The sequence below is a fragment of the Gambusia affinis genome, linkage group LG13, assembly GCF_019740435.1.
Source record: "Gambusia affinis linkage group LG13, SWU_Gaff_1.0, whole genome shotgun sequence".
NCBI lineage: Eukaryota > Metazoa > Chordata > Actinopteri > Cyprinodontiformes > Poeciliidae > Gambusia > Gambusia affinis.
This window is the reverse complement of record NC_057880.1, coordinates 6822169-6849296: the sequence shown is the minus strand read 5'-3', so window position 1 is coordinate 6849296 and position 27128 is coordinate 6822169. Positions and strand designations below refer to the sequence as shown.

General features: G+C 39.5%; 1 protein-coding gene across 5 annotated transcripts in view; it reads right to left on the bottom strand.

The window, feature by feature from the left end:
• The window catches only part of LOC122842509 (bcl-2-like protein 11), a 34772-nt gene extending 13902 nt beyond the window's left edge, over window positions 1-20870 (bottom strand). For 2 of the 5 annotated variants that reach the window (XM_044136460.1, XM_044136461.1), the window contains exons 1-2: window positions 17637-20293; window positions 10818-10933 (exon numbers count right to left, since the gene is read on the bottom strand). In XM_044136460.1, the coding sequence (XP_043992395.1) occupies window positions 10818-10933; window positions 17637-18111 (591 nt within the window). In that variant the 5' untranslated portion in view covers window positions 18112-20293. The other 3 variants (XM_044136463.1, XM_044136464.1, XM_044136462.1) reach the window with 3 other exon arrangements.
• Window positions 20871-27128: the final 6258 nt, after the last annotated feature.

The window sequence follows — 27128 nt, the reverse complement described above, 5'->3', positions numbered from 1 at the left end:
CTGATGGGCTCGCTCGTTTGCTTTGTATTTATATAGATTTGGGATTAAATGCATGATTTGGGGTTTCTTTCTGTACAAAATCTTTAATGCAATAAATTATTCATTGCTTCAGGTAATATTGCTTGCTAAATGGCTAATTATAACCTTTTATTTCTGGATTTCAGCGGAGGAGGACAAATCTCCATTGCAGTAAATCCTAACTTTCACAGCTTGCCTTCTTGCTCTTCTTCTTGTGTCACTCTTTTCACAGTGGAAACATTGAGTCAGCCAAAAAGCTCATGTGATTTTATTTGGTTACCACAACTTACTATGCTGCCTCTTAAAAATAGCTCTCAAAACAAAGCTACACTTACAAGCACACAGACACACACACACACACCACATTACGGGACTCTGGCGTTGTTTTATTCCTTCTCTGCCTTCCTTACTCTTAATTTCTCTCTGCCACAATGCATACCTCCAAATGTTCAAAAGGTTTTTAAATGATATATTTGCTGCAAGACCTCCAAGCAAAATTTAAACACAAAACTTGCAGTCTCTCAGAGTGTCATGTGTGCGCTCCCTGGCTTGTGGCTGCCAATTATCTTTTTACATGCAAGCCAGCAAAACACAGGCACTCTCAAACATGCACTGATTTAGAAATTGCATGCAAAGACAGTGTGCCGCAATATGTCTTTACAGTTTGTTTTCTTTGTGGGACCCACTGAAGAAATGTAGCATTATAACTTTTGGCTGAACCAAAACAATATTAAAGATCCAACAACTAAGTGAAACAACAACTGTAAAATGCAAAGAACAATCATTTGGTCAGATTGGTGTCATTGACATAACTTTCTGATGTGGTGGTTATAGGGGTAACATGTTTTTTTTTTTTTTTCTTTGCTTTAAGGCAATCGATGTGCGGGTTAACGGTATTTTGGGTGGTTAGGAAGTACTGATTTGCACTGGCACTGAAGCGGGTCTCACAGCTCTAACTGTGTTTTTAGGGCTGCTACATTTCTATAACGCAGCTGGCCTAAAAACAAAAGGCAGTGCAGGTGACGTTAAAACTTCCCATCTATGTCGTACCATCCTTTTCTGGGTCAAGATCATTATGTTCTGAAACCAGCTATCGCTTTATTTTCCAGCTCAAATTTGTCTGAACTGTGTTTGGTTCCTTTTCAGAATCAGTTCCTTCATTTTCTGAAGTTTTAAAGACACATTTTTAAACATCTATTTGTCCAGTTGCAGTATATATATATATATATATATATATATATATATATATATATATATTAGGGGTTGAACGACTACATATTTTTTAAGGTCGACTACATCATGATAATAGTCGAGTCGATGTCGACTAGTCGCGGTGACGTCATAGTGACGTAAGCGCAAAAACCCTTCACAACTACTTGGAGGCTTTATTAGCTATTTTCACGGCAAATATTGACACCCACAATGACACACACACACACTCCCCTTCTCCTGCTTTTACTAAGTCTATTATGGAGAATTAAAAGAGCAATAAACAGATCATTCTTCGTGAGCAGCGGGGAAAAGTTTGTTGCACAAAGTCGGGTCTGACTTTTTTTTTCTAAACACCGGCTGATGCTGATGATCTGTGGATAGTTACTATAGGAGTCAAATGATCACACTGACTACTGGTGCTTTTGGAACATCACAAGCCAAACTTGTTATGAACGGATCCCGTTTGGTTACAGCTGAATTCAACGTAACCACCTGCTTCTCCTCCGCCCGATGCGCGGCAGGAAGCCCATCGGGCGGCTGAGTCGTTCAATCTGACTCAGCAGATTGAACGATTTAAGATATTTTCTAGTCAACGTCAACATGATAAAAGTCGAGTCGATGTCGAGTTGACTAGTCGTTGTGACGTCATGGCAACGCAAGACGCAAAGCTTTGGAGTAACGGCTTTATTACCCGTTTTCACGGAAAAATACGGCATTTACACAGATTTTGCATGTTACGGTAAGTAAGTCATCTTTAGCGAAATATTTCCACACTGTTGACGAATTTCTACCTGTTTGACAAGATGCGGGCTTGTCCTCGATCTGTTTTGAAGACGCCATTTTGTAGCCAGTGTTCTGTCAGATCTGCTGTCAGAGTGTCATACACTTCTGACAGCTGATCTGATGACACTTCTAAGCACGAAGTGTCATTCTTAGCACGAACTCACGGCTATATGTCAGACAAGTATACACTGTCATTACCAACTACAGGCTTTTATTTAATCAGCAGCTGTCATTACCACAGATCTTTATTTAATCAGCAACATAACATCATAATGTATTAGTTAGATCGTTGTGACAAAGACACTCGCGAGCCGGCTAAGTGACATCCTTAGCGGGAAGGGGGCGTTTAGATTTCGTGTTTTGTAGTCGACTTTAGCTGCAACTACATCTCCTTTTAAAAACACGGTAAAACCACAAATATGCATCCATCTACATATCATTTAAACTAATGTATTAACTTATTTTTCTTGTGTCTTGTGACGTATACTGTGCTGTCAGATCAGCACAGGCTGTCACCACCGGCAATCACATGACTGCGACTAGTCGACATGAAATGTAAAAACTCTCGAGACGTCCTAGAGTCGACTAGTCGACTAGTCGACTAAATGGTTCAACCCCTAATATATATATATATATATATACGTATGACTTAAAATAAATTTTATTTCTTGATTTTACATCTTGAAATTGGGCCACTGTCTCTAAAACCTCCTGCTCTTTCTAAACACACATAACATCACTCCTCTACCAACCCTTTAACAGCGTTTTTACCAGCGATTCACAGAGAAGTAGCTTGTATAATGAACTACGCATCTGATGCAAAATTCCACCAGGTGTTTGCTAAATGCTGCCGGCTAGTCTGAAGGAGCTGAGGGGTGACGTTGCTGGGGAGGCCTCTCTGTGAGACAGAAGCTCAGAAGCTTGAAAAACTGCAGCTTCGAGGAGGAGTTGCACTTTGAAGGAGGCTCTATGTACAACCAGGTGTTTTTGTCCAGTTGATTGGTTGCCATGGAGATTGAAATATTTCCCAAAAATACACCAAAGAATCAAAGCAACACTCCAGGTACTACACTGGTAAGGGACTAACGTAATAAAGATGTAAAACTCAGAAATGTCAATTTTATATACAATACAGACCAAAAGTTTGGACACACCTTCTAATTGAACCCAATTAGAAGGTGTGTCCAATCCTTTGGTCTGTGCTGTAACACTGCACTTTTAAGGATTAGGGAGCACAGCTGCCCGAATAGCAACAATCTGTGAATCCTTGAGACCTTCTCTAAAAACACTTATTATTGCCCATTTTATAGTTCATAGAATATACATTATTATGTGCAGTAGAAACAGTCTTGGCAACACCACAGTAGCCACAGTGTTCCTTATTTCTGCTCTTACAGCCAGCCAGCGCCAAAAAAAGAATGCCGCTCTTGGATTGGCTGCTTTGCAAAGTGCACTGATGTCAGGTAGCATCGAGGTACCTCAGCTTCCAAAGCTGCATTTTTTTTATTTTTATTTTTTCAAATAATTTAGATGTGCTCTACAGACAAATCTGCTAATAGGTGGTTTTGAAGAGGTTTTGAAGCTTAAACACACTACCAAAAACATTTGGGTGTGCTTGATATATCCTGTAATGTGAATAAAAAATTGCAAAGATTTTACAACCTTAAATGTGCTGTGAAATATACTTGCTATACTCCAGATTCAGTGACTAGCAGTGGGAGACTTGTTGAGTACTTTGACATTTAGGGGCACAAAATTGGACTAATGAAAACTTTCAGTCAGAAAATGATTACTGTTTTCTATCTTCTGTGTTTACTACAAACCTTCCTTGAGTTACCCAAATGGTTTTATCCAACACAATCTTTCAACTAGCCAGGCTCCTATCAGAATCAACAACAAACCTGAGCTGAACTGCACAGGTTAATGAAAACGATAAGGTAGGAGTAAAATATCCTGTCTTTTTTTCCACCACTATTTTTCCTTCAACACACTCTTAAACACAGAGAATGACATAAGCAGCCAAGAAATCACACCCTACTGGTCCACAATATTTCTGAGGGTTATTTCAGCCTTCAGGACAAAGGGTTTCACCTCTTAGTGACAGATGACGGATCATGCATTTGGAGTTAGTATGTGCGTGCCTCCCCGTGTGCAAGCATGCGTGCATGGGCGTGTGCGCGTGTGTGTGTGTGTTTGGTCAGGATAATTAGACCTTGTGCTCTCCTCCCTGAGAGTTCTCTAACCACAGGTTTGAGGCGTAATGAAACTACACAGTCACGGACACCAGGCTGACACACCACACAGAAATGGGCACGTACATCGTACTGAGCACATTCACAGATGTCTCAAAACAAACACACACCAACGATCATGCATGCGCTGTGTAAATGTTTAACCGAGACACCGATACAGAGAGATTCTGGAAGAGATGAGGACAAAGAAACAAGAGCAAATTTAAAAGTACGAAATGCATTATTTTTTTATGCAAAAAGAAAAAGAAAATCTCTAAGATTTTATTACTGTAATCACGTATTTTAGAGTTCTAGTTCCCTCTCTGGCATAAAATGGATGTGATGCAACGCCGTGTGGCTGAATTAGTGTATTTACAGATAATGAGTCAAAATCCTCCACATCCATAAGCAGCCTTTGCTCCCCGCTGGCCTGCAGGCACTGAACCTGAAATAAGCTCTTTTTTCAACAGGACAGGTACAGGAGGCTAACTCTTTATAGAAAATCCAACAATGGGAAAACGTGGTGAAGTAGTTCAAGAACCTGAACCATAAAACTCAGGTGTGCTTCGATGTTTAATGTAGTTTTTCCACTTTACATATTGTGTGGAGACAATTATTATCTTTTTAGACACATTAGTTAGATTTTTAAATAAGAAAATGTGAAGGTTGTTTAGACATCTACTGTCATTTCCTCCAAATATTGCACTTCTTTTGACCTAATCTTTCGCCACCAAAGAAATAAACTCTGTTACGATGGTGCAGCAAAACAGAAAGCCTGGCTAAGCACAATCTTTACAACAATCCATCCTTGGATTTAGTAAACTTTCCATAAAAGTAATGCATGGTGAATTCAAAAGAAATCAGATCATTCTCTTGAATCAGACAAATGATATCAAATTTTACTGGACGATAAATTGACCCCAGATGTTATCGCGATAAACGATAACTTTACAACTTTGAGACGGCTTTCAAGAAATATAACAGTCAAGGCATAATAATGCAAGAACACATTCTCAAAGATTAATATACTTTCTTTAAATTGCGGTGAACATTTAACACTGGTACTGGAAGCCATTTTAAATATGCAAAATAAACAACAGAAAAAAACAAATAAAATTAATTATGACATCTCTTAAAAAAAACAGTCCTTCAAAAAAACAGATAGTTAAGACCAAAACACCAGTTTGAAGACTTTTATCATCCAGTTTTTGGTAGAAAGAGGAAAAACGATAAATCATGCAAATGAAAATTATTGAATTTGTTTTAATTTATTATACAATTAATTGATTTACAACTTATTGTGACAGGTCTATAAACATATAATTGGTTTGTTGATTCTTATTTTACTTTTCTGACAGAAGATAAGTAAAATAATAGGGGAAAATAGCTCATTTTTTGTCCCAGCTTCCTGCCAAAGTTGCCGTATCTGTTCAGCCTTCCTGTTATCTGCTGAAGTCTTGTTCTTTCTCACACTTTTTGTCTCTGTCTTTCTTTTTAAACACACGACAGTGAAAATAGTTAATGTTGAGTCTTTTTCATTTCACTTGTTAAGTTCCTCCAAAACAAACAGCGGTAAAGTCAGTGAGACCTGTTATGGTGCATTCACTGACCTGAAAAAGATGGAACGTTTTGAGTTTCCAGCTGTCAGAGCTGCGAGTTGCGAATTGCGAGTTGATTTCTTGGTGCATCACAAAAAATAAAAACGTTCTGAAATGTCCTTTTTACTACAAATTAGAAAAAAATATTACAGCACGTAGGAGGCGTGGCCTTGTTGTCAGTGGGAATAGGGATATAATTTTATAGCTTCACGTGGGAATAGGGATATAATTTTATAGCTTCACTGTTTTTCTGCCTTTCGTAAAACATAAAACGGCCCTATGATTAGATCGTCCAAAGCAGATGAAAACCTGCTTAGAAAATGTGCTGAAAAAGGAACTGCTTTGTTACAAAGGAAAAATATAGGAAACTGAGGATCACTGTTGAAAAGAACAGTGGAAAAACATCCTGTATTCACTTGTCTAACTCATCAGCACAAGGGCCAGATATGAATCAGTCAATGTGGTGGACCTGCTTAGTTCATGGGATTACCTACGTTTTTCAGATGAGCCTATTTTTGTTTCATATTTCTTCACTGCTCAGGTCAGGCTACCAAGAGTACGACCTCTTCTGTGACTGAGTTCACACAAGAAATTGTGACTCACCTTAAGTCAAGGGATACTTGGGAAAACCATAGAGATTTTACTGGCTTTAATATGACCGTGAGTCATGCTGTCACAGGTTTATAGCCAATGCAGATTGCTCAGTGATTAAGTAATCTTTGTGGTATGGCTGTTTAAGAGGTCAAGACCTGAAGAAGGTCACAGAACAGCTTGTGGTTTGCAACATCCAGACGGGGAAGAATGTAGTCTGCAGTTTAAGGCAGAGCTTGGTTCACATCTTTTCATCCTACTTTGCTTCAGAAGCGCAGGATCCAATCAAAGCTAGAGTTTTCTTCAAATTAAAATCAAATCCGTTGGGAGTGAATGTAACTGAACATTATCATAGCTAAATAATTAAAAGCTTCTATCCAATTGACATTTTAGAAAGGTTGCATAACCTAGCGAGTGATTAAAAGTGATCAGCCTGAAACGTGCTGTACAGCGGCGGTTTGTCAGACGATGAGTAACTTTGCCTGCCAGAAAACAAGGAACGAGTCTCCTTGTTCCGCTTTCTTATCTGTGCCTCTTCATTGTTCTACAGCAAGAATGAGCACACATGCGTGCGCATACTCCAGATAACTCTGCAGCCATGTTCAAATTAGGTTCGCCACAAAGACAAGCAAGCACAAACACACACACATGCACATTTGAGATTTTTTTCCCCCCCAACTTGCATAATGCGACTAGATGCTGACTCACGTTCATCCACCCTTCTGGCTGCGTTTGGTGACCATTTGAATCACAGCAGTGAGGTTAACAAGCAGCCTGGCCTTACGTGACTCTTATCATGTACCGAACACCAGTCCAGGGAATCCTCCACATAAGGATCGTGTTACATTCCTCCTGATGTTAGAGCACTAAGTGGTGGTGATATAAAATGTGCTATTGAGCATTGTGTTTTAAGTTGTAATACTTGAAAACGGGATAAACTGATAGGGACTAGAAGATAAGAAAAGATTCAGTTTTACATTGGATGGATGTAGGTTTCAAAAGCCTTATACCCTTTAATGGATTTTATGTTTATAGGTCCACATTAAAGATTCAACAAGAGAATCAACATTTATTTTTCAAAATAAAGCGAACAAGTACTGTTCAAAATAAAAGCGCCAATATTCCAAAATTCCTTTCTGTGTCAAACCCAGATTTTAAATTATGTTTAGCTGAATTTCCTTTGACCATGTAATTCCACAAATTAGAAAAAAAAAAAAAAAAAACTCATAAAAAACTCATTTTCATATAAAAATGTTTGCGCTATGACAACGTGGTTTTTCGGTTGTCAAAATTTGTCTATTTTACAAAACTGAAATGGCAACACTTTTCTTGAGTCACAAGTCATGTGATCAACGACCAGATGTTACTACTGAAGAAACACAAAGAAGACAACAGGAAGTGGTAGGAGGATGTTGTCACAGCAAGTATTTTAGAGACTTATCGCGAGAACAAGCCTATTCATGAGTGATCTTAATTGCATTTGTTATGCAGTGGAAACACTGCTGTTGCGAAATTGAGGGGGATTTTTTGACATTAGCGGATTATCGACAAAGTTTTGTGCACATTTGTAAAGGATACACAGGTAGTGTCACCAGAGAAGGCCTTTCAAAATAAACCTTGTTTTTTCATTCTACTTATTTCAAGGTCGTGTGATTTTACATGAGATTCCTAATGCCTGCTGGGATTTGCTACTCAAAACCAATGTATGCAGCCAAAAGAAAGAACAGGAAGAAAGAAAAAAGAATGAAGGAGTTGGACAATGTGCACTAGGTGACAAGTTTTATTCAAATTTCTTCTTTCTTCAGTGTTTTTTTTCCCCATTTCAGACATTTTTTTTCTTTTTTTGGTGGAACGAATATTCTTCATACTTAATATTGATATGGAAAGTGCATCAAGTGAGAAGTAACCACCACCATTGATTAGATTTAACTCCACTGAAATGATAAATGATTATTTAACGCCTCAAATAGGCAACCCAACCGGACTATTGGTCACTGGGTTTTATTTCTTGTGCCTTCACATATATAGCATGAAGAATTTGTTTGTAGACAAACTGCTATAAACACAAGCCAATATTATGAAAATAGGCCATAGAAATATGAGTTCTGCTGGTGTAACTACAGAAAGGCAACTTAAAAATCATACAGCATCTTCAACACAATACCCCATTTTCTACTAATAATCCTAGAAAATATCTTTAAATACTGGAGCATATAATTTTTTATAATTCTAACAATAAATTTAGTTAATATTATAATCATAAAGGCATAGAGAAAGAGCATCAACTATTTTTTGATGTTTTTTGGGAGGATTCTACAAGTGGTGTGACTAAGAAAAACATCTAACGGGTTAATTCTCCTGATGCTGCTCATTACCAAATCAGGCACTAAACAAAATGGGTGGAAGCACATTTGTGATGCATCAACCTGCTGAGATGCAGACTTGAAGCTTCCTAGACGTTAAGCTTCTGACACTAAGGGAGCTTTTTAAGCTCTTCGGAGGGATATAAAACTCCCGTCGTGCATTTTCCTTACTTTGACTTTTCAGCTCACTACTCTCATGAGATTAAAGTGAATTTAAACGAGCACAGACTCTTCTCTACCCCTTCATCTCTGCATTTTCCAGTTTGCTAGTCTGCCCTTTGACAGTAAGTAAATCTCTGATGATGCAACATGCAGAAACGTTGCCAAGGAATCAGAAGCCAAGAGGAAATCGAGTCTTACTGCGGCTATTCAAATTTACAACAGAGTCTATTCAGTGGTTATATGCTCCCTGTGATAATGTAATCATGTCTTCAGGGAAGTAATTGTCAGGCTAATGCAACTGTAATTTCATGTCACATTCAGAGACAGGAGCTAAATGACTTATCTATTTTTGGATTACTGCAGAAGAGAGTTTTAAAAAAATAGGGCAAAGTATGAGGGAAAGTGTGTCAGCCACGCTGGTGCCACAAGGTGACAAACAATGCAACACAACAGAGGTAAACCGGCACTGAGATTTGCTTTCAGCATCTGTGAACACTTTGCTTCATCTTCATCCCTGCCAGCTAGGATATAAGCAGCTTAACGTGCTGTGCAAATAATTTGGTATTTGAAAATGTCAGCTCCACCTCAATTTGTGCCACAAGGTTTTGTTTTTGAGTTTGTTTTTACTGCTTAAAACTAGATGGTAAACAGAAGAAGCAGCATCTCATCTCTTTTTTTCCCTTGTCTTTTCTGTGAATGTTTAATTTCTGTTGAATTATGATTCCACTGACCATAATCAGATTGTGATTGAAGGGCCAGTGTTTTCATTACCATTAGCCAGCTTAGCTAAAATACTGACTGGTCATAGCTTTTATTAATTTAGTTATCATAAGTTCACAAGTTTTAGTCAATTCTCAAGTATTAGATGATAAAAATAAACGTTTGTCCTCATATGCATGCCATCTATTCTGCCTGTGTCACCTTATCAATAATAATAAATAAACAGTTTTATTATTGCAAAAAAAGGTAACAGAAATACCTGAGTGTGTGCAACCAAGTGGCTTTGCATTATCCCGATCTGTTTGAAACACTGTGATGATGTTCAAAAACATATCAAAACTTCAAAACTCTTGCTGAGTAATGGTATCAAAAATAATTCATCCATATTGTTAATAGTGGTAGATTTTCCCTTTTCAAAGCTTCCCTTTAATTCACTTAGCCACTCACTAACAGCAATACTGTTTATTTACAATTATTTCCAATAATGCCTAATGTCCCTAATTTGCACCATACCTTAACTTTGCATTAATCCAGGCAGTTGAATTAATGCAACTAAAGCAACTGCCTTAGTCATATTCAAACTAACAAACTTTACTAATTAAAATACTGTAATGATGAAAAAGAAAAGAAAATATCAGAAAAATTTGTGTAGCAGTAAAAACTTTCAAGCAAAAGCAAATACCTCATTTTTTACAAAATAGCTTTGAGTAAAATCAGAAAGTGAGGAGTTAAGTTCACCAGTGCTCAAATAATTTAGATACCTTTAGTTCACTTAGTCACTCACTAACAGCAAAATATTTTAGTTACTATTATTCCTAATAACGCCTAATGTCCCCAATTTGCATCATACCTTAACTTTGCATTAATTCAGGCAGTTGAATTAGTCATATTCAAGCTAACAAACTTAATTATTTGAAATACTGTAATAAGAAAAATCAATCAGAAAAATCGGTTTAGCAGCAAAAACTGCCAAGGAAAAGCAGATACCAGTTTTTTTGTTTTTTTTTTAATAATTTGGAATAAAATCAGGAAGTGAGGGGTAAAGTTCACCAGCGCTCAAATAATTTACATACATTTACGGATGTATTGCACAAAACTTTACATTGAGAAGAGTTTGATATGTGATCCCTGACTCTTACCCTTACCATCAGGTGGTTGTTGTAGTCATCTCCAATAGCACGGAGTTGACGACCAAAGGTTTCTGACTGCATATCCCGTGCCGCGTTAATAGTGCTATAGTGGTTGGGAGAGTGCCCTGAAACAGAGAGCAGAAAACACATAGTTTTTTCAACATATTCGTAAAACCGTAACGTGTGTCTGGAACATTATGAGTCAGAACAGTCAGAAGCAGCATTTTCTGCAGTGATTAGGTGTTAAGACGAGAGCTTCCCTGTTAAATTTACAGTTCACTCAACTATGATTCATTTAAGTGAAACATGAAAAATACGCTATCGCACAGGATCTGTGGTCGGGGTTTAGACTTGAAAACCAAGTCAACCTGAGCACTGACATATTTTAAATATGACTCCTTGCATTAAAGGAAACCACAGAGGAACTAAGCTCAGTGGATGCTTCTACAAAGCCTTGTGTGATGTTCAATGGCTTCTTCACTTGACTTATGGGTGACCCAGTGCTATTCTGGGTCACAGAACATTTTGTTTTATATTTATAGTTTACATTGCAAAGGTATTCAGACACCTTCAGCTTTTTTTTCTGTTTTGTCACATTACAAGCACAAACTTCACTGTATGTTATTGAGATTTTACCACATACATGACATCTGTAGGTAATTGGTGGCACTGAATTGTATTTTTGGATATCATCCAAAAGAGTGCACTGAGTATAAATCTCTTTGAATTAGCAGTAGTAGTATTGTTTACCATGTATTTTCCTTTCACTTCATAATTATACACTGCTTGGTGTTGATCTGACACCTAAAATCCCAATAAAGGACATTGGAGGTTGTAGATGTACTCTGACAAAATGTAAAACATGCCACACTATGTTCTAGGAAATGGATCATATAAAATAGATTTATTATTTACTTACAATATGACATGTAAAAATTGTCTTTGACAGTTGTGATAAAAAAAAACAAAAACACACCAGCTGACCGTGTGAGCGCATGTTTGTATCTCTGCATCCGTCCATGTGTGTGTGTGTGTGTGTGTCTGTGTGTGTTTGCGTTTGTTTTTGTGGTTTATCTGTTATATTTTCAGTCTGAACTACAGTATGAGTATGAAAGGCTCTGACCTCTTACCGATCTCCGCTTATGACTCATTCACGGCGTTATGAAACCCAGACTTAATATTTCTAACATCCTTCAATATTGAAGCTTCTGATTCAGCGATAAATCCGTCAGGCGCTGCTAAAGCACGGCTAGAACGGTTTTAATCAGGAGACAAGGAAAAATTGCAAAGGCTCAGAATGTGTCATCACTGCTGGAAATGCAACTGAAAACAAGCATTTGTCAATCCGCTCAAATAGATGCTTTGTTGTTCAGTGAACAATTAAAATGCTTTGGAGCACAAAGGAATTATAACCATATAAAGGAGAGTTAAGCAAAGCAAAATTATATATTACATATCAAATGCACAGCATGGAAAAGTGTCAAAATCAGCAAAAAAAAAGTCTTCAGCATTTATAAAGTAGTCCCAGATTTGATCAATATTGCAACAAATTATCCAGAGGGATGATTAATCCAAAAGGCGACTAGGTTGCATGAAAAATGTTTTACCGTATTCAAAAAGACGGTTACACCTTTAACTGATGCTACCCTGTCAATGATTGTTCATTGTCATTGATTTTCTTTTTTTTTTAACAAAGAACTAGATCGTTAAATTAGTACTAAAGGCGGTAAATCGGACTCCAGGTTCAGCATCAGTACCCAGCCGTGGTTGGGGAAGCTTCACAATGACGTGACAAGCAAAGTAGAAGAAACTACTCTTAAGGGAAATAACTTATTTTAAAGAGCACTTTGTGTTTCTGCAAATGGCATCCCCCATGTTCACATTGCCCAGGGCAGAGAACCATACTGTCTATATCCAATACCAGCAATGTTTGGCATGAACATAATATGCCTATTTGAAAGCATTCACAAATACTCAACAATTTTGTCTTTTTGTTCCAAAGGGAACCAAATGACCAAAGAGATGTTTACAACTTTGTTGTGAATTAAATCTGTAGAAGAAGTCCAAATTCAAAAGTTACCCAGACTGAATATGGAAACTGATTGCACATTAGTCCAATTAAGCATGTTGGTTATTTTATACAGATTTATCAGCTCAAATCAAAACTGATCATCACGCAATTTTGTGTCGGTATTTGAAAGTACAAACAGAACAAAAACGTTTCACGTAGCTTCACTTTGACTCCCCAGACAGCTGACTATTGTGTTTTCTTCCTGCTGCCGCATGAGGAAGTGCAGAGAGACCAAACTCTGACAAGAAGAAGATAAACTGATCCTCCTTACATTACCTTTTGGCATCCGACACACAAACAAGGAAACATTCTTCATATCTGAAGCCTTTATTGCATGCTGGCGACAACACATGACATGCTGCAACACCGCGCATGTGTGTTTATCTGTTAAACATTGTCATGGACAAAGCAGACTGCCTGAGATGCATAAAGTTTCCGTCTGGGTCACACAAAAGAGCTGCAGGCCTATTTTGACTGCTTAACATGTGCAATTAATGAGTGACCTGTGCACACATGCGAGCTGGTTTCTTCCGATTGCTATCTGTATGGCTGCAGTGGAAAAAAATAAATAAAAGAGACACAAGGAAATCAGTTAAGCTAATCACTTCTATTATATTCTCTTATAGGGAGTACAACACCCTGACGCTTCTTAGGGTTTTCTGCTAGCATCTGGAGATAGCACAACTGTATCTCTAGAATAAACACAGAGATATGCATAGACATAATTCAATCTCAGTTGATTTGTTGTGACATTTGAGTTTAAATGTAACCATTCATGCCTAATGTGCACCAAAATGTTTGTTTGTGCAGCATATGTGAAATCCGAGAGCACCCCTTTATATTCTTAGGGCTTTTCCTTCATGGCTTGTTTTCAATATTTGTTGTTTTTTTGCCCTTTTCTCGCCTCAAGTTTTGTTACCAAGCTACCAGTCAACACAGACGGCAACTTTAGCCAGCAGCACAGCACTTAAAAAGTCTTCTATTGTAGATGATGTCGATATAAACAAGTCCACTGGAAAACTATTTTCGATCTTTATTGCTAGAGGTGACAGCCTTGCGTGCTTCGCTCTGTTTTTCAATCGAACCAAACAACAAACAAAAACAGAATCAGAAGGACCATGAGAACGCCTGAAACTCCTGAAACTCCATGAAACGCTTCACTGGCTGCTGCAAGACAATAAAAATAAAAAAAATTCAACTTTTTCCACATCATGACTCTTGGTGTTTAGAAACGATACAGCCTGAAAAATTCATCAGATTTTGATGTCATGTCCTGTTATCCTGACACTGAGGTGATCTAAATACAGCCAGTGGCTACTTTAACACCATTAAGGTGTCAGCTACACGTGTTTAACCACACCGAGTCTCAACACAAAATATGTAGCTTAGCAGAACATCATGCAGAAACAGCTTGTACGTAACATGCATATCACAAAAAACGTATTTGACCATAATAAGTGTTAGCTTATTCCTATGCATATTTAGTGACCTTTTGCCACTTTGAAATCTTTTAGAAGATAAAGTGTTTGGTGAGATTATCAGAAATAGACTAACTTTGTTAAATTACTTGTTTATTTATTATACTCAAGTAGATATTGCAAAATTCATCAACATTATTGCACATTGCGCGTTATAGGCCACGCCCCTTTGGTCCCAGACGCGCGTCTTGGAAGTCTATATCCCTGAGACCTCGACACATTCACTTCTATGATGAAAAAGACAAAGCGATTTAAACGAGTGAGGAAGAACTTCGTCAATCCTCTGCTGACAAACTGACAGCTATTTTTGGTAAGGCATCAGTGTTGAGAGAACTTGCAGTGAATAAAGCAAGAAAGAAAACAAAATTGGCTCTCCGTTCGCGTGGGAGCACAGTAAGATTTCAGCTGAGAGACAAGAAAAGCAGTTGCCTTTTTGCCGAGTCGCCATTGCCACCTTTCAGCTTTTCTTCGCAAATTCTCGGGAGTTTCAACCTGAAACCTTTGTTTCACTAGTGAACACACTCTGCAATATTCACATATCCGTCATCTTCTGCTTGCTTTGCATCATTCTCTAACCACATGTGTTACATGACAAAAACCTACATTACTCAAATATGTGCAGCCACTAAGTCAGGCTTGTTGAATCCTAAATGTGTTAGCATGTAAATCTATGACAATGCTTCCGCTTAACATCATTTGGGACAGAGAAGAAAAATAAATAAATCACTGAGATCCAGATTGCCACCCACCACAGCTGACTGTGTGGTGTAGGTGCTTATTTACACAAAGAGAGGGAAGTGACATATGACCACAAATGGTGATACAATAACAGTTCTGTCCTATGATAGCTGATGCCAACAATGCTTGCCAGATTATTAAGCCTCTGGGAATGGTTACATCGTGAAGTAATCCAAGGGAAACCAGGCATCACACACTGCAGCTAACCTTGTAGCTGGCAGGTTAAAGTCAACAGGATGTCCTGTCAGACTAATTCATACATCAGACATCTCGCGTTCCCACTGAAAGAATTAGGCGAACAAAGAAAAAAAGGTTTGAGGACTGGACTCAAATGACAAACACTTCCTAGAAAGTGTCAGCTGATACACCCTTTGCTCCTTTCTTCCAAGCAGCTCATCCGTGTCTTCTGAGACTCTATTGTCAGGGTCCAACAGCCTTCTTTCCCATTTAACCAAAACGTTTGTGCAGGTCATCTTTAGGTGTGCGCTTTTCATCCGGTGTTAAAGAGGAAGTGTGCTCCTTTTGTTACAGCAAAATGCCTTATGGTGTATCTTGGGCACACTGGAGTTTAAATGTAGCGCTGGACTCCAGAGAACAATGAGGTAAAACCTGCTTTACCACATCAGATTTAATTATTGATTTTAAAACAAAACAACCTATGTAGTAATAATAATTACAATCATATCCTACTCTTTCTTTTCAGCAATGGAAGTCGCACGAGAAAACTGCTGAATCATTAGTTGCTCTGGGAGGACAAAATGGGTTGGTTTGTTTCTCCTTTTGGTATAACGACTGATGAGTTACCTTAGGGCAGTGTTTCTCAATTCCGGTCCTCACGCCCCCTTGCCCTGCATGTTTTAGGTGTTTCCCTTCTGTCACACCTGGATTGAATATATGGGTGTTTAACAGCCTTTTGCAGCACTTGATGGTCATGCAATCATTTGAATCAGCTGCTCTGGAGTAAAGGTACATCTAAAACATGCAGAGAAGTGGGGCTGAGGACTGGAATTGAGAAGCGCTGCCTTAGGGTGAGTAATATTAACCAAAGTACCCCCTTCTTCCTTTTTCCTCTTTTCCTTTCAAATTGAGCTGGGGAGTTTCTGTGTAAAAGCGGCTTGGGCAAAATGAGGGAATCAGGGGAAGATACATGTTTCTGCCTGAGTTTGTCAGAGGTTCCTCAGTGAGCCAATGGGCTGACCTGAGCCAAGTATTAGTCAATAAACCAGAATGTGTAAGAGCGTGAGTGTTACTCATCTGACAGAGTTGAAAACGCTTTAGTGGAAAATCCAGTCATCCCTCACGAGGAAAACTCCAACAGACAAAAGAAGAAAAAAAAACAAAAAACGCTCCCTCAAAGTTATTCATGTATTTATTATCAATATCAGTATCAGCCCCTCCAAAACTCTGATGAAGAAGCGCTTGAGGAGCGTGCGTCGGGCTTCTGTCTGGTTTCGCATGTTGCTGCACACCCACACAAAAACTGCAGCCAGTGAAAACATCTGTAGCAGCCTGTATTGCACAGTCAGGTCTCTGGCTTTCATGTGCAAAGCAGATTGTTTTCTTTCCCCCCATTGCAACACCTGTCATCTTTGGCCCAAATAATAACAATTTAAGAAAATGACAGTTCTGAGAATTTTGCAGGTTATTTGAGTTAATTGTTCATTTTAGTGGCAACTTTGGAGGATATCAAATATTACCCAATAGATTTTCATAAGGGCTGTATTGCAGGCAAATGCATGAACTAAGTTTCTGTAGAGGAGCAAGAATTTAAGCTTGTTTCCAGTTTTAGTCAGGTTAGCGTCAGTGCTAATGCTAAAGTCAAAGTTACTTGAGAGCTGAGATTCTTAACATGGATGCATGATATATCGGCACTAACATTGGTATCGGCCTGATACATAAAACTGGGCCAGTATTTGTTTCCATGTTGTTGATGTTTCAGAAGGGGAGGGGGGAGGCTGCTCATGTGGTATTTGTTTGGTCATGTGACTGTGATAGTGATGAAGCAGGACTGTGTTGAGATGCAGAGGGGAAGTCAGCGGTGTGCTTGTTCTGTTTCAAGATGTTGAAAGAATGGTGGAATATATACTGGTAAATATCGATTATCGGCCGTAACAGTAATATATTGATATCGGCCCAAATTTTACATATCGCTGCATTGTTCATTCTTATGCCTCAGACAAGGTGTATCTGCCAACTTGTTAATATCAATTCAAAACCTATTATTAATATTTCACTAACATTTCATCCTTTAAAGTCTGAACAGTATTTTTTTTTCTATTTTAACACACGTGGACAAACCAGGTGAGCAGAGTGATGACAAGAAAGAGGTTTGGGCTCAGTTGGCTCTTCTTCTTCGTTGTTATTTCAGCCTTCCCTGTATACCCATCCCGTCTACATACTACCATGGTTCATTATATTTTAAAATATAATGTCTAAAATGGAATGATCTTCTAAATCCCCCACACCTCCCTCTTTGTTATTTTCTTTCAATTTTAATTAATGTATTTATTTATTTTTTGCAGTGCACTGAAGTTTGCTCACCGTGCAGCCCGAGTCCACCGTGCTCCACAGCCATTCGCTGCAGGGCGTGGTTCATCACCTGGCCGGTGAGGCTGGGGGTCTGCGTGGCTTTGTCAGCCGTCACTGGGTGTGGAGAGAGCGGGGAGCTCGGCAGCGAGTCGCAGTCAAAGGAGAAGTATCCGCTGGACGAGCGGCGGGGAGGGCGAAATATCGACCTGCTTCGAAAGACGTCTAAACTGGCCGGGCTCACGGAGCAAGGCGGCGTGTCCGAGTCCGGCTCCCCTCTTCGTCCTCCTCCCTCTCCTCCTCCTCCTCCTCCCCCGGCTGTGGAGGCGCCCGCCTGCGGCGCGCGGCTCCGCTCTGTGTGCTTCGAGGAACGTGGTGTTCGCGCTGAGGATGCTGGGTCTCCGCCGGTCCCCTCTGCTGGCGTTACTTCGGTCGAGCCATCGAGCAGATTTGGCGGTCTGTTGGATGAACAGAGCGTCACCGTGAGCATGGGCTTTCATCCCTCTGCCCGGCTACAACAGCCCCTCTCCGCGTCTGTGCTGCGTGTTTTCCGGAGCCGCAGCTGCGCATGCAGCGCAACTTGCTGTGTCACGCCTGGACTTTGTTCTGCAATTCTTTATTTTTAGAAATGCGGAATCGCAGCGTTTTTTCTACACCCTATTCGTTTAATAGCGCGCTGACCTTTCCAGTGTCTTTACATCAGGGAAGTCGGTGTTTCACCTGTGGGGCCCGTCCGGATTACTTTCATCGGCGTCCACAGCACCTGATTCCCACAGCATATTTTTTTTCCCAGCACAAGCGGTAAAACCCAGTTTCCTGTTCCAAAACTGACGTCCACCGAGTATCTATTGTTTGTCAGAAATTGCTGATTATGGCAAGTCTTTGTTTATTTTTATTTTTTTATTTTTTTGCTGAGGAGAAGAAAAAAAAACCCAAATCCGACATATAGGAAGCGGCTGGGGTGACTTTAACTGCGTCACAGGCAGTCAACCTGAAACGAACCCGCCTCAAGAGACAAATCTGGAAGCTTTTAATGGGATCCTATTGCAGTATCTCCAGAATGTGCTAAAATAAGTGAAAGCTCAGAAGTGCAGCTTCAATAGAACTACGCTCAGAGTAATATAGGTTTAGAGCCTTAACGATCCGCCTCTGTTCCAGGTTGGCATTAAAAAAAATCAAGAAATTGTGTTTAGGTGATGTTTTCTTTAGCGCAAACTCTTTCTTTTTCTATGCGCAGACGCGGGTTTAATAACTACTTCCTTTTACGCACGCACAGACGGCTACTGCACTTGACCTGGACGCGCCGCTCTCTCTCCTGGTGGATATATTATAATAACTTTCTTTTTTGTTTATTCTTTTTTTCGAATCCCACGAGGATTTGTGCGTGAATCCAAACACGAGGAGAAACTGGAAAGCGAAACAGCAACTCGATCGCACGGGCAGCGGCTGCTAACACGCAGGCACACATACACACACACATACACACACAAACTGAGGGAGAGGGAGGGAAAAAGAGAGAGAGAGAGAGGGGAAGGGAGACAGGAAAAACAGGCAGAGGAAAAGGAAGGAAAGCAAGCGACCGTGTGATGAAATGTTGAAGGAAATCCGTCCAAAGTGCACTTTACCGTCGTCACCGTACACTTATAAAGTGGAGTTTGTTTGCGTGTTTTTATGTCAGCTGTGGGGCGGGAAAACATGCGACATTTCAGATTGCACCATAAGCATGCAGTTTGCGACATTAAGAGAAACACACACATATATATATGCCGCTCAAGCATACGGAAGTCGCGAGCTTCTGGATTCTGCTTCAGTGCGTGTGCGCCTCCCACCGGAGGTGCAGTGGGACGTGCAAATGTTGCGATTGAGGCGCAAATATATTTGTTAACAACCGCTAATTACCCGCTATGGCCAGATCTAATTACACGCAAGAAGACAAGTGCATTTGGAGGTTTTTTTCGTTAAGTTGTTTTTAAATCCTTGGTTACTTCTTATACTGCCTAAACCCGGTGACCTCGGCTCTGCGCTGCAATCTGAAGACACAAAGAGATCCTTAGACAAAAATAATCAGTGTCTCTATTATTCCAGAAGGGGAAAATAAGCAATTGTTGCGCAAAAGTGCTATCCGTCATACCGCAAACGCGTCTTTTATTAAAAAAAAAAAGGAAGGAAAGAAAAAAAGACCACTCTCTCTTTTTCTTTAGCAAATAAAGAACAGTTTCCACAAAAACCAACCAACATTTGGAGCAATAAACAAAAATCTTTTACCCCCGGTGCAACCCTGAAGGGTCAATAAAGAAGCGGAGCTGGAGCGTGTCGTTCTTAAACACTGGAGCTTAAAAAAGCACAATAATTACCGAATCATTTTCTTCAAGCATTATTCCAACTGGTTCAGTAACTACCGTGAAATAAGTAGATTATGTGTTTATGGACATGTTACTTAGAGTACTTGGCAAACTACAAGTAACAAAGCGCCCATTAAACTATAAATGCACATATTATTACTGTTGTTATAATTATGATGATCCTGCGTTAAATAAAGGAATGGCAAACAGAGCCGGATAAGTGTGCGCGGTTGCAGCGCAGTCACCGAAAAGCCGGCGTGAAGCCGCGGATCATATTATTCCAATTAAACAGCAGCGCGACGAACAATGCGCGCACTCACTGTTCGCTCGTGCTGCCAAACTTACCTTAAAGAGTGCATGTCAGTCACAAGACTGACATGCGTTGACACATTGGCCCTAACTTCAAAAACCGTGGAAAAGCAGTTTGTGGAACTTCTAATGTTGGTCCACTAGTCCAAAGTGGCGACAATAAATCCCGAACAAGAAATAAAAAGTGGAGGGGAAAGACGTCGACGTCAACAAGCGAGTATATTCCAGAGTCAAACGGGAACAGTGGTTGAAAAGTGGTCGAATAGTCCGTGTGGAAACTCCACCGTGAGGTAAACAAACTCCAGCCTGCCCTTTGTTGCTGAGCTGTTCCCTTCGCTATTCGTGAAGCTACAGGGAGAAACGCTCTCAGTTCTCTGTATATAAATTGAATTTAGATCACTCCGCCCCCATTGTGTGACGCAGTTTTCTGGTTTCAAAAAGGCGGTTCACCGTCGCCCTCTGGCGGTCAAGCGAAACACCTGCGACTGGAATTGAGTGGAGGGAAATAAAATAAAAAATGGCAACAGGACGTGCACGAAAACGCATAGCAAAACACAGCTAAAACATTTAAACATGCTTAAATGTTTAAACATAAGACGATCTTATGGCTGGTATTAAACCAGTCAATAACAGGTAAGAGTCATGTCAGTGGACGGCATATTAAGAATAAAATCTGGTTAGATTCACTTCTGTAATGGAACATAGCACCGTGTTATACAAACCCTTCGCATTTTATCACGTTTCAACCACAAACATTAATGAAGATCACCTAGATCAAAATAAAGATTTGTGGGTGTGTGTATGTGTGTGAAGTAGTTCATGTTTTTACATCTTTTTGTACAAATAAAAATCAGAAATGTGTAACGTGCATTTCTGTTGAAGCCACCATGAGCCAGCTCTTTGTAGATTTACCTTTTGCTGCAGTTATAGCTGCCACTTTCTGGGTTCTCTAGACCAACTTTGCACGTCTAGAGAGTAAGACACATTTTTGGACCATCATTTTTAACTCCAGCTCAGTGTCATTGGATGAAAGATGTCTTTGATCATCAATTTCCAAGATTTGACACCTAATCTCACATGGATTAAAATCTAGAATTTGACTGGGCCATTCTACAGCATTTTATTGCTTGTATGTTTTAGGACCATTACCCTGCTCAAAGTTAACCTTAAGGCTAATGCCATGCTTTTAGAAGGACTCTACAAATATTCATAGCAAAAGTACCAACCTCAAAGTGATCTGATAGCTCACTTACCCAACTGTCAAAATCATGTGCAATTTTGACTGCTGTACATTAACATTGGCAAGAGAGTGATTTGAGTAATACTGAAAAGGTAAAAAAAAAAAAAAGAAGCACTCTTGAAATGAAAGTAGATGCATTTCAATATGTTTCCACTTATGAATCACATAAAGAGTGTTGATTAAGCAATAGTGGAATTCATGAAGAAATGCTGATCTAGTGATTAGGATGATATTCACAGGGGGATTTTGTGCCATGTTGGGCTCCACCCTAAGTTTATGTCCACCAGTTGACTGGAAGGTTAGCTGAAGTGGCCAACATGGGGCAGCCATCTTCCTCTACGTCATGTTGTAGATCTAAGTCTGCAGCTTATGGCCAAATGGTTATAGGACAGTAAAGTTACATGTTTTTTTCTCATGCACAGAATGTTTCAGCTAATTCAATAAATCCTTTTTACCCATAATTTTCAAAATTCTTAAAAATCCACAATGGATACATCATGGTCTGAAGGTTTGTGGTTGTCATAGCTTTTTTAATCAAAGACTATGACATTAATACATTAAAAACTGCACCGGTGTGAGAGTTAACACAACCCTGTCATTTTCACACTCTACAAACTATTTTGTTTCTTAAGCTACCAGGTATAGATTGCTCATCGTCACCTTTGATTGCGATAATACCGCTAAAAATGTTCTCATTGTTTATTAAGACAGGCATGAAGAAATAAAATATACTTAGTAACAAAACTTGTTGCATGTACTACCATGTTGTCTTTCTAATGATTAAATGTCACATGATCAAAGAAGAGGTTTTGGTCTTGCAGTAAATCAATGCAGTACTCATTTATTTTTCATTTGATCTAATTTGGCATCCAGTATTGGCAAACAAATGGGTGTTAGGCAGTATAACATAAGTATTATGAATCAAAGTAGTTCACAGGTACTCAGTTGTAGAAAATAGATGACATTAACTCAAAGCCACACCATCGCATCACCCAGGTTGCTTTAATCAAGTGAAGGCTGTGAATTGCAAAAGCAACACGCAAAAGCAAGTCACAGCGCTCACTGATTCAGTAATGCTGATGCAGAACTTCGTCTCGCTGAAAAGCAACCAGAGGATCCGGTCCACAGAACTCCGACAGCTGGAAGGTGTAAGGACAAAGAGAGGAGTCGGATCAATACAGACGGACGAGAGGGAGGCGATCAATAACATTTACATGTGATCAATACCGGTCAGTGTCTCAGAGTGTGGGAAAATATTTCTGACAGTGCCTCCCAGTTCTGTCTTCACTGTTTAATTCCTGAGGAACAAAATTAGTTTTAGTGATACAGGAGGCAGTTGAGGAGATTAAAAAAAGTTAGATGCTTATTAGAGTTTTAATTGATGGAAACAAAATAATATTTTTTAATACTATTCCCAATGTCCTGGACTGGGTTCTCCTCTCATACATTGGTTCATGTGTTTTGGCTCCTCTAGCTCCTGTCAGTGACTTTGATTAAACCTGTCTCACCTATTAAAAGATCTCTGCGCAAGGCAAAGCATGACAAAAATATAAACACCTAGACATGGTGGAGCATTTGTTTGCACCATTGTCATGCGAACACGTGCCGTTTGAATTATTTTCTCTTTATCACAGAAGGATTTCATTATGATGCTGCAGCACTCTGGAAATGTGCCGAAATTGCTGATTTGAGTCATTCTGACAAAGGCTTTTTATGCATTCGAGACATTCTCCACCACAGACACACAGCTATTTAGTACTTTAAGAACAAAACTGTTTCAAAGTGATTGTTTTCTTGCCAGCCACTCGGATACATTTCCACAAAAATCCGTCACTCCCGAAATCACAAACAACAACTGACTAACAACAAAATATTTGGTTCTGGTTCCACCAAGATGTTTGCGTGTTAAGTTAGGATTGTGGCAAACTCTTCAGCATCCACTCTCTCCACTTCTGTAGAGTTTATAGAAAGTACAAGAATATATATATCTATATGTGTGTGTGTGCGTGTGTGTGTGTGTGTTTGACTGCAACATGTTTGACTGCAGAGATAAACAATTTAGATAGCTATCTTAACAAGACCAAGCCCATGCAGAGGAGTTGGCTAAACTCTGTCAGGCATGTTTTGTGATTTTGAAGACATATATTGTCTTCAAAATCGTGTGGGTGTGTGTGCGTGTGTGAAAGTCTTTCCTGGTATGGCTGATAACGTGCGTTAAAATGTTCCGTCTTTTACAATGTTGACATCTGTGGTAGCCTGGCTTCCCTTCAGCCTGTTTGCTTTAACAGCCAAATAACAATTGGAGCCACTGGACGATCGATACCCTGCAGAGTTTTATGGCATCATTTAGCTGCCCCTGGGGAAATTTAAGAGTAATTACTGATTACTCACTACAGTAGACACCATTATACACAGTGGATCATAAATAGCTGTAAATTGCACTGTCGTGCCAAGCTAAGGATTTCATGCTACTGAACAAACAAACTGATGGCTGAGGGTTTAGCTGTGTTGAGCTAGCTTGAATAAATCAGAGAAATATCTCCCCAGTCTGACCATAAAAATTTAAATAAAAAATGTTTTTATGCACACTGTGGCGTTCCAGCCACCTAAATATTAGATTTCCTTTTAGATATATCTTAACAGCCACACCCATAGATGAGGGTAATAAACACATTAAAGCTGTTTTTTGTTTTTTTTCCTGTCACTATTACCACCAGCACTTCAAATGTGGTGTGTCAGCAGTGGCTTTATTCCAGCTTTGGACCCGACTGTAAAGCTCAGAGAAATGTCAGTGAGTGTTGAACACAGAGCTGAGTCAAAAGATAAGACAGGAAAAATCGTTAGATTAAAAATATCTAGAAAAGGTGAGTGGTATGTCTTCAAAATCACAAAAAGTGCCTGACAGAGCTCAGCCAACCCTTCTGCATGGGCTTGGTCTCGTTGAGATAGCTATTTAAATTGTTTATCTCTGCAGTCAAACATGTTGCATCTGTTTGTTTGTGTGTTACAAACTTAATGGCCACGTATCTTTGCAGTCAAACGAAAGATTTGGCCTCACCTGGATTTTTCTTGTTTATTTTCACCCAGCTACATATTGCAGTATTGAAGATGTGAACTGGAAAATAAAATGAAACTCATCAACTTGTAGATAAGAAATTTTATATACTTGTATTTCAAACTTAGAAGAAAAAAAAATAGCTCAGAAATGGAAATGGAAAAAATGTAAAGATTTTTGCATGTTGATGTCCAGGCATTTCAAATGGTTGTCACTCCTTTATTCTTCAACATACAATCATCGATGAGGGCTCTAATGACCAGGCATCTAATGAAAGGTAATACTCGTAGGATAGTATGATTAAAGTATAATTATTGGCATACAAGCACAATAACGTCGGGTTTGAGTCCTGGTCTGGGGTCTTCCTGCATGGAGTTTGCATGTTCTCCCTGTGCATGTGTGGGTTCTCTCCAGGTTCTCCCACTCGCTCCCTCAGTCCAAAAACATGACTGTTAAGTTAACTGGTCTGTTCAAATTGCCCTTATGCATGTGGTTGTGTGTCTCTGTGTTGCCCACCTCTCTCGCCCAGTGACTGCTGGAAATAGGCACCAACCCCATGTGACCCTGCAAGGGTAACCAGAAATAGAGAATAGATGGAAGTCAGGTTACTATCAATCTGCAAAAAATATACGCTGCAGCTTCTGTGTTTCCTGTAAGCTGACGTTTTTCTTTAGGTGGGCCTTCCTAGCGCCGGATTTAAACCCACGTCGCTGTCAGAACTACCCTAATGCTCTGCCACACAAGAGTCATCGGCCACAATTCTTAAAAAAATCAATCGTCCAATTAATTGTCCAATGATGTGGCCTCATGCTGGATTGTACATTTGGTTATAAGATCACAGGGGTTATTTGCAAGCATGTGAATTTCTGTGCTTTGCTCTTTTATGCCATGACCAGGTCCAAAATGTTAATGATTACCAATTGGTCAGGACTTTTTGTAAACGTGAAAATCAGTTGTGATCTTCACTTTTTCTTTTTTTTTTTTTTTCCTAAATGATTTCTGTTTCACTTTAATTACATAAGCAGGCTGTGGTCCAGTTTAACGTAAAGATTGTGCTTTAAGTGGTGAACGGGTAACACCAAAGGAATGCATGATGTCAAAAGAGAGTCCCATGGGGTCACAAAGAGAAATGTGTGTGTGTGCGTGTGTGTGCGTGTGTGTGTGCGTGTGTGAGATCCTAGACATTGAAGATATTGACTGCTAGCCATTGGGTACTAATGGGAAGCACCATGCAGTTCTTTTGCGTTGAAGCATGACACCCTCACCCCCAGTAAGACAATACTGACCACCTGGTCCGCACTAATACTGTGTCTATGTGTGTAATGGTGTGTGTGTGCGTGTGTGTGTGTGTGTGAATGTGTCCACAACGTAGGCTGGCTGTAATGCGAGAGGTCAGGACACAATAGAGCTGTGGCTCTGAGGACGTAACACCACGCTGAGAAAGGTCACAGCTAAGTGGCAAAATGCTCCACACCCACAGTAATGTTGGGACAGTGTTTGTGCTCTCTGTGCTACTACTAGTCTCACCAACCCTAATTCAAATCAATTATCAGTTTCAATTGAGGATGTTACGGCAGCGCACTCTTTATTGGAATTTGATTGGCTTACTTGAGTTTTACGCCGCATGCAAACTGCGCGGCTAATGACCGGTCGTTTATTGTTCTTACGGTAGCTCATCCACAAACGGCGCCTTGCACAACTCGTTACCCTCCAACATTTTGTCTTGCTGAATGAACAAGCTTTGGTTTCTGTTACTTGGGGGATTTTATGTTGTTGACAAACACAAAGCAGTGCTTCACCGTGAAGCGGAAGCCAACTTTTGCATTCAAATAAAATCTCCAAATGTCTCTTGTCACTTTTTTGCTAGTTAAGTTGCTTAACTAGCAATAAAACAGTGGAAATTATTTTGGTGTATTTCAGAAAATAAACAAAAAAAACAAATGGATTTTGGTGTAAGCAGGAATGGTGCGTTCAGGGTGATGAGCTCTTTTTGACTGCAGATAAAACTTTTTATGGTTACCTTTTATTTTGGAGATGTTAGTCAGATTCTCCCATCTGAGTTGCAGAATAATAATCCAGAGTTACCATGGAGATGTTAGCTGCTTTTTCAATCAAAATCCTTCCTTGCCGTGTTCATCAGCTTTGGTGGATGGCCATGTCCTATTAGGCTTGCATTGTGACATACTCTTTCAATTTTCCCAATATTAATATCTCAGTGCTTCTACAAAATGTTTTCTTCCTTCAAACTTTTCCACAATTTTATCCCCGATGTGTCTGCCTTGTTCCCAGGTCTTCAATAGGCTGTTGTGATAAAACACACGTGCATGGAGTGTATTTACTAATGAAGTGACTTCATAACATCTGCACTGCATTTTGGGGATGGGTGTAAATGGATTTCAAACTTATTTGTCAAATGTTTTGACATAGTTATGCACTGCTTTGTGTCAATCTGTTACATGAAATCCAGCTAAACAGATTGAAGTTAGTGGCTGAAACACAACAAAATGTAAAGAGATTTAAGGCTAATTTGGTAGGAGAGAATTAACGTTTACATCTGGCTC